This window comes from Nycticebus coucang, chromosome 10 (genome assembly GCF_027406575.1).
Source record: "Nycticebus coucang isolate mNycCou1 chromosome 10, mNycCou1.pri, whole genome shotgun sequence".
Taxonomy (NCBI): Eukaryota; Metazoa; Chordata; class Mammalia; order Primates; family Lorisidae; genus Nycticebus; species Nycticebus coucang.
The window spans coordinates 14,498,541-14,510,533 of NC_069789.1; the positions used below are offsets into that span (position 1 = coordinate 14,498,541).

The following is an 11,993-nucleotide window of genomic DNA, read 5'->3' on the forward strand; positions in this document are numbered from 1 at the left end:
TGCAGACAACGAATCTGGAAGGACTTGCTCAGAGTATTTTGTGCCAGTATTAGAAAGACTCAATATACTCTAAATTTGGGGGTCATACATTGCACAACACAGCTTTCCCCTTCATACAGTTTAAAAAAAAACAGGATCGATCACTTACTATAATCACTACATCAGTGTCAAAAAATGTAAGGTCTTATAGTCACATGAGATAACAGCAGTTAAACTAGTTTAAATCTCCTTTGGCATGAATTGAAAACTGATCAAAACTATCCAGATCAAAACATTACTGCTCCTACCATCAACTATTAATATAAAGGATACCAAGGTGTCCTGACTCATCCTTACTCCATAGTACAATGGATCCTCCAGCACAGGGACTTTCTTTATTTCTAACAGTCAAGAAAAACTCTAAATATGCAGATTATCATTACGGTACAGAAAAGGTACCTGCAGAATCCATCATTTCTACAGAATCACAGTGTTGAAAAAGGAATCTTCCCTCCTTCTTGAAGGAGGAATCTTCCCAGAAAGATTGCGTTCACTTTTCCAATGTGGGAAACCAGGGTATTAAAAACAGTTAAGAAAATTATTGATCCCTATGGTGGCAAAACTGAAAAGGGCAGTAGATTGCAAGACTTCTGAACTTTTGCGCTTGCCATGGTGCTATTCGTAGCTTACTGATAAACATTCACCACCACCACCACCTAAATCAACCTTTTAAAGGATGCAGAATTACTTTCCATACACATTCACTGTTATCACCAAGGACTACAACAAATAATCCTTCTGCATGAAGTACAAAAAGAAACTCAACATAGTGTATTTAAGCATTTTGAGCATAATTTTAAAACACAATACAGGCTTGTTTTTCTCAAAAAATTTATCCCATTCCTCCTGAAAATAAGAGGACTATTTTCATCCTGTTGTATCTCTGATATAATTGGGAATAAAGCTTCTAGGGCAGTGGTTCTCAACCTGTGGGTGGGGACCCCGTTGGGTGTCGAACGACCCTTTCACAGGGGTCACCTGAGACCATCCTGCATATCAGATATTTACATTACAATTCATAACAGTAGCAAAATTATAGTTATGAAGTAGCAATGCAAATAATTTTATGGTTGGGGGTCACCACAACGTGAGGAACTGTATTAAAGGGTCACGGCATTAGGAAGGTTGAGAACCACCGTTCTAGTGGGTCCATGGTATGCTGCTGTTTGACTAGATGACAGAAGGATGGCAACCATTTTCCTCCCCAAATGTCACTTGTAAGACATCTTGATAAAGGAGGAAAACATATTTTTTCCTCTGTCTCACCTACAGTGGAGCAGGTGCCAAAGGATAAATAATTCCCTAGTACAGTTAACATCCTCTTAAAGCATCCAGTAACTGTTATTATTTGTTCCTATAATTTTGTTGTTATAACTACCTCGCTTTGCTACCATTAAAAAATTGAGAAGTTATATTTTCTGTATTTATATTTTTAATATTAAAACACTTTGGAAAGTTTTCAGTCACTAAAATTATAGCCAATAACCATCAAGTCACAGGCAGTACTAATTTGTTTCTTCTTAATGGCCCCTTAATGCTAAATTTCATTAACATCAGGTTAGTACTTACGATACATAAGTAGGAATGACAGAGAAATAGAATTTTCTCTATTTCCTTTGCCTCTTCTTTTATTACCAATAAAACTTAGATTTGGAAGCTCGGATTTGCTAGAATATCATTACATTTTAAAATTAACCTACAGAAACAAGAATAGATGTTCTTTTCTCAACACAAGTTCTACTAAAGTATCAGTCTACCTCCACCACTGATTCAATCCCTCCTCAATGGAAAGAATTAATTTGATTTCCCCCAAAGGTTACCAATTTTGTAGCTTAAATTCAACTAGTTTTCATTGCCAGTTGGAAGCCTGGATACCCAACTGGCCTCTATCACCACCCCCCAAAAATGATGAACAAATATGCACAACAACCTCAGTATATTCATTCCCTATCACAGCAAAGTACAGAAGAGATACATGTATTTGTAAATATATTAATGGAAGAGTAGACTTCGAATGGAATGGACGGATTCAGGAGAGCAGGCAAGGAGGAAAGAAAACCAGAAAGAAGCAAGAAAAAAGACCACAAGAAGCCTAAATCTAAGAAGCATGCTTAACAGTACACAGATCCTAAGTGCAAAGTCAGGTGATGACTACCAGTGAGGTCTAGCCAGAAAAGACACTGAGGAAATGGGAATCAATCAGCCCTATTCAGATGCTAAATCAAAAGGGACACACCATGTGTACCAAACTGCAAGACAAAGACAGAGTTAGGGCAAATGAAATGTATGTTCATAGAACAGTAAGCAGATTAGTTTGTCTAAAGTAGAGCCTTCATGAAGGAAATCGCAGGAGGGGAAAGCTGCCAAGTCAGCCGGTGGTAGCCAGATGCTGTGCAGGACAGACATGGGGAGGGTGTCAACTGCTGCCCCCTCTTCCCCGCTTCCCCTTTAGAAACCAGTACCTTCCCCCTAATCTCACAGCCCACCCTCCTGATTTGCTTTCCTTAGCCAAACCTGTAAGAAAACCAAACTTTCTGATAAAGTGATAAAAATGCTAACAATCACGGAAAATGAAATGGAAGAAAAACAAAACATGATACATAAGAGTTTGTATAAAGAAAAATGCTAATGAAGAAAAATAATAATTTTCAAGCAATATCTCATCAATTCATAACCCGCCAAGTCTCCGTATATGATTTATGAGTTGTTTTGTTTTAACAAATTTGGTTCTAGCCACTTGGAATGAGGAAGTTTATTAAGACAATAAATCAGGTCGGGAGAGCAATCGGCATCTGCTGAGCGCCTCTCAGGAGCCAGGCAGAATGGCAGGGGCTTTAAATACACGTGTCAATTAATCTCAACATTATCAACTTGAAATTACCTACCCCTCTACCTAGATATGAGGAAAAACTTACGTGAGAGTCACTTAGCTCAAAATCAAAGCTAAGGCGCAAACATGACTAGATTTACAGTAGAGTAAGTACCACTGCCATCACCCAACTATGTATTTTCTCTACCTTTTAAATAGGATCAGAAGGAAAACACTAAAAGTACCTGTTCCATTTCAAATGCTCACGGCTTATATCCAAAGGCCTAAATGCACTTAAAACTAGGCCAGTCTTCAACTCAGAAAGCACTCATTAAAACCCATCACTGAAGCTACTGTGGTACTTGACTTCAATCCAAACCATAGTCTTAAAGAAACCATGAGAAAGGATGTTTCAGACCAGTCGTAATGATTTAAGAGCAGTGCTTCCTGTCTCAGATGGTGCTGCCAGACCCCACTCTAATATATGGAACCCAGTAAGGCAGTATTTAGGGAAAAGGATACCATACCTATCACCCCCTTTTCTTTTATAGTAAGACTTTATATATCTCAGAGATAATTGTGACCTTCATTCACTTATTAGACATTAACTGGACATCCATACCCTGTCAGGTCTTGCCGGCCTTAAAAAATTCAGTAGGACAGGGCAGCGCCTGTGGCTCAAAGGGGTAGGGCGCTGGCTCCACATGCCAGAGGTGGTGAGTTCAAACCTCAGCCCTGGCCAAAAACTGCAAAAAAAAAAAAAAATTCAGTCTGACAATTTAACAAGCCAAGTGAGAAAATGTGTATTCCTCGACTGGACCCTTGTCTCTGTTGATACAAAAAAAATCAAGGTAACCTTTAGAAAGGCCAAAATGAGAATCACACAATCCAAGTTCTAAATCTCGAGCACTTTATTTTCATAATTAGCTAGTTGTCCAAAAACTCACTGATCTACTTCGTTTCATTTTATACACATTAACAATAGATTTGGTTTTCTGTGAACATATCGTAGATGGGCCACTTAATACCAAAGTGCCCTTAGACATAGTACTTCCCTCTGAAACTTGGTTTGCTCTTTGGAAAAAATGAGGATAAATAGCTACATTATGTAATAAACCCACAGAGAGCCTGGCATTGAACTACAGTAAATACAACTAATATCATAATCATAGGGTTTACAAGCCAATAAAAAATTGATCAGAAAAAAATAAGTTATAAGAAACAGGGGGTGGGGGAGAGACTAAAGAGAGCTCTAAGAATAAATAGTTGTCAGCAAGGGACTACATAGATACAAAAACAAACTGCAAAATGAAGCCAGCAGCCTACACACTTCAATAGCTGTGTGGGAGGACATCCCTAATGTTTTCATAAGATGTAACAATGATGTGCCTGGAGAGGACATGAAGCCCTTTGAGACAGATTAAACTTTTATTTTTTGCATTTAAAAAAGACAAGCACATAAGTGACTCTAGAAAGAATCCCACCAAGAGTGGTTTAGCATCACTCATTTAAAATGTTAGCTATCTAAACTCTCATCAACTGCAAAGCTCTCTTACCAAGCTTCTGTTACAGTTAATGGGTAAAGGACCCTCTCAAATTTCAGAAGCAATTTTTTTAACCAAACACTGAAAAAGATTTATTTCAAACAAATTAGCTGCAAAGTATTTAAACACAAAGGCCTAAGACATCATCAGTTTCTTAATAGGTAAAACATGATAAAGTTTTGGTCTCCCTCTTAGCTAAATGGTTTTATATCTACCAAAGAGACATAAACATGTGCTGTGGTGATCCGTTTCCACTTGAATTTTCTCCCTATATTTGGAAGGCAGTAAAAAGCGAAAAACATCTGTTCTTTCCTGCAGAGCTGACAACTCTCATTCTCTGATTTAAAAATAAAAGGTCCTTATGGAAGCTTATAGATATAATGATCACCTGCGTCAAAGGCAGCTGGTGATTAATTGATTCAAATACATGCAAAATTAAGACCAAGAAACAACTCCCCGAGGACAAGCTAGTATTCCCCAAGCCTCTGGTCATTTCCAAGACACCCATCAAAAATAGCAGAGGCTAGTAAAGAAAATGTAACGCCAGATGACAAGAGTCAACAGCTGAGAAACAGGGGCCTGTGTCAATCTGGATTCAGTCTACCATAAGAATAGTTTCCATGTGAGCTGCCTAGAGAAAATCTGGTTCACTCTGGCCCATGATCACCCTTCACCCAGCCCCCAAGGAAGGCCAGATGTTCAACCATTAAATGAGTACACCTTATTAAAAACAGAAACTAGAAAACGTCATAAGGAAAGGCCCTAAGTCCTGTAATATTTTTAGAAACCTGTTTTACTCTGTATATCATCTTAAAGCTCTGAACATCCAAACAGGAACAACTAGCAAAGACACTCAGATGTGAATCAGTAGACGTAGCTTCCATTTCTGGTTCTGAATGAATGACAGCATGACCTTGAGAAAGTTCTTTCACGTCTTTATCTACCTCTGTTTCTCCATCAGTTATAAGGTTAAGTTAAACCTACTGATTCTTTTTTTTTTTTTTGAACAATGCCAACTGAATGAGATAAATTTATGGAAAATGCTACACAAAAAAAATAAGTGCTGGTCACTGGCCAATTATATACAACCATCAAATACAAAATAGGTGATGTCCACATTAAAATGACTAACAGTACTTTTTCTCTGAACAGTAAAAGAAAAAAAAAAATCTGCCTGGAGATGTCAACAAACCTCAGAGGCCTCCTGTTCAGGACCCCATTGAAAGCCCCAAATTTTGTATTTGTAAAAACTTAGTAAATTAAAATAAAGTGCAACTTCTAAGAAGACACTTTTTCTTTTAAACAGAAAACAACCCTCCCACTATTTAGAGTCCTGTGATCTCGCAGGGTGCTATTCTGCCCTCCTTTGTCAAGTCTTCTTTCCTTACTCCCTACTAAAGAGATGAGCCAACCACTGCATCCTGGATGACCCCAGCATATATAAAGGGGGGGAATGATGACCCCAGCACACTTACTCAGCATATATAGAGGGGGGCAAATGTATACACATTTGAAGAAAGGAAAAAACTGTATTAAAATTGGAATGCTCAAGTCACCTTTGATTTCTACAATTACAAATGATACAATAGAGAAGGTAACAAATATTATCAGTATATGCTGAGTACTATACTTTTTTTTTTATTGTTGGGGATTCATTGAGGGTATAAGAAACCAGGTTACACTGATTGCATTTGTCAGGCAAATTCCCTCTTACAATTGTGTCTTGCCCCCAGAAGGTATAAGGACACTTGTACTAGACTGTTTATTGCAGCTCAATTTACAATCGCCAAAATGTGGTAACAGCCTAAATGCCCACCTACCCAGGAGTGAATTAACAAGCTGTGGTATATGTATGCCACGGAATACTATGCAGCCATTAAAAAATGGAGACTTTACAGCCTTTGTATTAACCTGGATGCATGTGGAAGACATTATTCTTAGTAAAGCATCACAAGAATAGAGAAGCATGAATCCTATGTACTCAATTTTGATACAAGGACAATTAAGGACACAGTGGGGGTGGGGGAATTGGAAAGCAGAGAGGGAAAGAAGGAGGGAGGGGTGAGGAAAGGAAGAGCAGAAAGAGGGAAGGGGTTGGGGCCTTGCTGAGTACTACAATTTTAATACAGATTTTTTTCCTTTATTAAAATGTGTATACATTTTTTGGCACCCTTTGTGTGTGTGTATATACACATATATAGGTATAAAAACATATCTGAGGAACCTCTGTAAGTTGACCACCCAAGGGACTGTAACAAAGTGGTCAACATAAGGAACTGGGCCTACTGTGTGGATATGTACATGAGGGGCACGTCTAGTCTAGGAAAATTATACCAACTGAAGAAGGTGGTCAATGTAGGCAGGTGGTCAACTATGGTCAACTACAGGTTAACATTCTACCGCCTGTATACTCCTGTGTACTGCACTTATTTCATGTCACCTCTTCATTTAGTCAGTGAACTACAGGAAGCAAGAACTATAATTTAAGGGTCTGTGTATTATATACCACTAGCATATTGCCTGGAATACAGCATATTGCCTGGCACAATGTGGCTGCCCATACATATACACACACACACACACACACATACATATAAATATGCATATATATGTATATATCTCACACACACAAATATACTTATCTACATGCATATACAGATTGTTATATACATATACATGCAAATATATATATTTGCTAAATGAATGAAATGAATACATTTCCAAAGTCTTATGCTACATTAAAATTATTAGTCATTAATAGTAATGATTGATAATGTTAGTGAATTATTTTCATTTTTAGAAAAGTTTATAAATGAATGCTACCTCTATAAAGAGAAAATGAGTGCTTTCTTACCAACATTAAATTCACAAAAATTAACTCAAAAACTTTTCAATCTTCTTCTATCAAAAATGTCTTTTTTTGCTGCTGTTTTGCATTATTCTTATAATTTATCCAGCGGGTATAAAACTACAAACATCCCTTTTAACTGAATCTACCTGACAGAGAAGTGTGGAAAAGAAGTACAAAAAAAAAAAAAAAAGAGCCTGTGAAATGAATAGGAAAAGTGACTTTTTAATATAAACTTCTACAAATGCAAAATAAAAGTCCACAGATGAAAATAAAGATGTAGTCAATGAAAGGAGCAAAGCCATCCTCATGGAAAAATTTCATGTATGTTTTATAAACTGTAAACATAATAGATTTTGAAATTTTTATATTATACTTGAAATTTTTAATCTAATATATCACAAGCCTACCAGCACTCACATAAGTTTCATTTTTTTCTTATTCATTAAACTCTAACACTCTATTTCATTCAATAATTAAAAGTAGATGTTAAGTAAACAGGAAACAAACTCACACTTTACCAGTGGGCTCTCAGGGTAAGGCCCTGGGACCTGTATACCTGCATGCAATTATCAACTCATTATCATCTCACAGTAAACTGACCGCTGGCTGTGCTTCATGCTGCCTTGAGTGCAGAGTCTATAAGAAATGCTAAGGAGGAGAGGTATCAGTTGGACCAGACTTGTTTTTGGCCCTCTCATCTTCACTATCCACGGAGTACAGCCTGTTCCAACTGACCATGAAGCCAAATGAAAATTATCCCTACTATTTTATTTATTTATTAATTTTCTAAAAGTACATATTAGATTTTCCTGTTGTGACCACTTAATCTTGAGAAGTAGTAGCTCAAATCTGTAATCCTAGCACTCTGGGAGGGAGAGGCAGGTGGATTGCTTGAGTTCAGGAGTTCCAGACCAGCCTAAGAAAGAGTGAGACCCTGTTTCTACTAGAAGTAGAAAAAATAGCCGGCAGTTGTGGCAGGCGCCTATAGTTCCAGCTACTCAGGAAGCTGAGGAAAGAGGATCATTTAAGTCCAAGAGTTTGAGCTTGCTGTGAGCTATGATGATGCCAGAGTGAGACTCAAAAATAAATAAGTAAGTAAATAGAAGTAGTAGACCCCTGACTCCTGCCAGACAGAAGCTACATGTTACATGGACATGTTCTCTACACTTACATACACACATATGTATATAAAAGGGGTTAGCGATCACCTTTGGATAGTACCTGAATAAATGATTTGTGCCTCCAGCACTGACCCTTGTAAAGGGAACATGAGCCATTCTGTTCTTTTTAATGCCCTGGTGACGAGGAAGGGAAGAGAAGAATGATAGTTTAGCTAACAAGGCAAAAAAGGAGTCTATATGTTTGGTGTGACTCAATGGACAGACCATCCTTTTCTTGAGATGACTCAGAAGAGACAGAACTAAGTCGTTCGCTATGAGACCTTGGAAGAAAATAAGCATGTCCAAGGCATTTCGCCAAGGGGGTTAGCTGGGCAGAACAGGATCCCTCATGAAGCGACCAGCCACTAGCAGGTCCCCGCCTTTCAGAGCCCTTAGAGGGAGGGTGGCTGGAGGCCCTGATTGGCAGACGACTTGCGACCTGGAGGCTGGCAGCAGGGTGCGCTCACCTGTGAACACGTTCTGGAAGCCATCTGCAGCCGCGGGCGCCCCAGACGCCTTGGCGGCCACTGTTGAGGACACCGCACCTCCGCTGGCATCCGCGGCCACACCGCGCTCCAGCAGGTGCGCGGAGCCTCCCGCCCGGGGCGCACGGGCATCCAGGTCCTCTGTCCAGTCTGCAGAGCGGCTGAGGCCGCCCGAAAGGCCACCATCGGCTCGGTGCTTTTTGGCCGGGGCGGCCGCGGAGGCCAGGGCAGTTCTGGGCCCCCGGCTCAGGGAGGGCTCCAGCCGCCTCTTGATCCTGGGGCTCTGGCTAGGGGACTGAGACGGGGAATGATTGGGCGAGCTGAGCTGCCGGGTGGTGGTCTTGATGTAACAGGGGGTGATGAGTGGGTAGGGCTTGAAGCAGCGCGGGCTGGGCGCGGGGCTGCCGGGCAGGGAGGCAGCGGTCGGGGTGCCAGGCCCTCGCGACCCCTCCTCCGGCTCTCCCTCCAGCCTCTGCGGGGCCTCTTCTCCCACCTCCCGGCCCCACTCCTCCCCTGGAGAGCCGCGGGGGGCATCCTCAAAAGCATCCTCCTCGCCCTCCTCATCGGTGTCCCCAGCCCTGGGCTCGGAGGCGCGGGCCGCGCTCTCCCCCGGTCCGGCCTCGGGAAACGGGAAGGCGGAGGACGAGGGCGAGTCTTCGGCTGCGGGCTGGGCCTCTGGAAGGCCAGGCGCTCCGGAGGCGCGGAGGGCGCCGGGGGACGGCGGCTGCCCGGCCACTGGGGACTTAACGGCCAGGCCCTCCTGCAGGTCCGAGACCGCGGACAGCGCCTGCTCTGTCTCCACCGTGTCCGGGGCTTCCCCAGCCCCGCGCCGCGGCCCCAGCAGGAACTGGTCCAGGCCCAAGAAGGCCCCGGGCTGAGGGGAGGTGGCGGTGGGGGGCGCTGCAGGCTCCTCCGAGCCCTGGAGAAGCAGCAGATGCTGCTGCTGCTGCTGCAGGCGGATCGCCTGCTGGATGTCTGAAAGCAAATCCTCCTGCTCAGTAGCCGAGTGAAAGCTATAGATGTCCGTGTCCGAACCTGAGCTGGTCCTTTGTCCATCCTGAGCCCCTGTTGCAGTTTCCAAATCTTCGGCGACCGCCCGGACGCCCACCCTGGCCTCAGCCGGACCCCCCGGACGGGTCACCTCAAAAGGGTCCGCACACTCGGTATCCGACAGGCCGGTCTCGTCCGCCGAGAGGCTGAGGTCCGGGGTCTTGGTGAGCACCGAGTGAGCGCTGTCCAGCTCCCCGGTCTGCAGGGCCTGCGAGTCCAGCACGTCCTCGCGGGAGCCCCCAGCGCTTTTCCCCTTGGACAGGTTCTTCCTGATCCGCAGGTTGGAAAACACCGAGGCTCTGGAGTCCGACTTGCTCTTCTTCTTTCCCGGCTCCCCGCCGCCTCCCCCTCCCCCCTTGCCGTGCCTGCCCAGAGCCTTCTTGCCCCCGCTCCCCTTCTTTGTGGCTTCCACATCCCTGGGCCCCACAGCTTCCTCGGCGCCGCCGCCGCCGCCGCCTTCATGCGAGGCATCACCTGCGCTCCTCTTCAGCTTCCCATCCTGGTTCCCCATGTTGCGATCCCAGCGCCGCGCCGCTGCGCCCCGGGCACTCAGGCCAGCCCGGCCCTCCTCGGCCCCGGGCGCTGACCCGGGGAGTCTCCCGGGCGAGTCAGGCGGCGGGGCAAGCCGCTGGGAGGAGAGGCCGGCGCGAGCCCGGCTGGCCCGGCTCGCATCTGCCTCCGCTTTGCATAATGCGCGGCGGCCGCCGTCGCTGCGGCTACGGCTGCGGCTGCGGCTGCGGCTCGGGGCCGACCGGGCGCGAACATGCTCAGTGCGGCGCGCGGCGCCCGCCAATGGCTGCTCGGGACGCGACGCGCGCCTGGCTCCCCGCCCGCCGCCGCCCCCTCGGCCCGCGCTCGGCTCCACGCTGAACCTGGGCGCGAAACACGTCTCCTCTATCTGGGGAACTCTAACTTCCACCGTGCGAATCGAATGCATTGTCCCCGCCCGAAGAACTGGGCAGCTGCAAGATGCACTCCAAACTTCAGAGCTCCTGGCCCTGCCATGAAAAAGTTAAAGAAAAAAAGGAAAAAAATTTTACGTGGAGAAATACTGAAGCCGAATTTCAGATTAGAGGGGCCATCAGATCCTGGCCACATACACGACCCACCCCCCTTCCTCTGCACGTCTCTTCAGTAAATATTTGTTGAATGAATGGATTGTTCTGTTTCTGAAATAATTGATCGTCCCCCTGCACACTGTTAATGTGCTGGAGCATTTGGTTCAGGAAAAGTTTCTACACAGGGCGCTGCTTTTATGTTTCAGACAGACCCGGCTGCTCCGGGAGAGGACATTAGCTGTCATTTCCAAAGTTGGTTTATCCAACTTTTTTTTTGACAGAAAAAGGAGAAGTGGGGGAAGCAGCAAATACTGAGATTAGAGTATTAAAATGCTAATCTTCAAATTCTATGTGTTTTCCATATAAATTAAACAGCATTTGTATTCAAAAAGGGTGCATATACTTTAACTCCCAGGAGGTCAAACTCATCAATATTAAACATGTCACTATTGTGGCCACCTATAAAAAGGGTAAAAAAGAACAGAAAGGAAACACCCTTGGCGCAAACACACAAAATCAGATGTAATGCTATAAACCACCACTTTCCCAAGCACAGTCTTACAGGCACACTCTGTCCTGTAACAGAGGGTCTTAACACTTTGGCCTCTCTTCATTGTACATTTTGCAACTATTTTAATTATTTGTGAAAATTAGCTATCTATATTTTTTAAGTATTTATAAAACATTATTGGTATCTAAAGAAGCTTCAAGCAGTAAATCAAGATTAAGGTGGCATTAATAAATGTTGCAGGTACTTAACTTGTAGGTTTGCTGTTAACCACTTTGAAAATATGGATGGCTATCCAACTTGTTCATATTTCTAAAGTGACCCCATGGAGGAGAAAGTATTGCATAGTATACAATTTAATTTAAATATGCAAAGAAAATGGAGGGGATTCCTTTGAATGTTGTGAACCAACATTTTAAACCTCCCTCTTTATCCATATTTATCAAGAACAAAACAAAACAAAAGGCTGGTCCCATAAGTCTCTCATTC

At 43.6% G+C, this 11,993-nt stretch overlaps 1 protein-coding gene across 1 annotated transcript in view; it reads right to left on the bottom strand.

Annotated features, from left to right (window-relative positions):
• The window catches only part of FMN2 (formin 2), a 378,063-nt gene extending 367,399 nt beyond the window's left edge, over positions 1-10,664 (bottom strand). The window contains exon 1 of the mRNA XM_053607776.1: positions 8,871-10,664. Within this exon, the coding sequence (XP_053463751.1) occupies positions 8,871-10,449 (1,579 nt within the window). The 5' untranslated portion in view covers positions 10,450-10,664. The remainder of the gene's footprint in view (positions 1-8,870) is intronic.
• Positions 10,665-11,993: the final 1,329 nt, after the last annotated feature.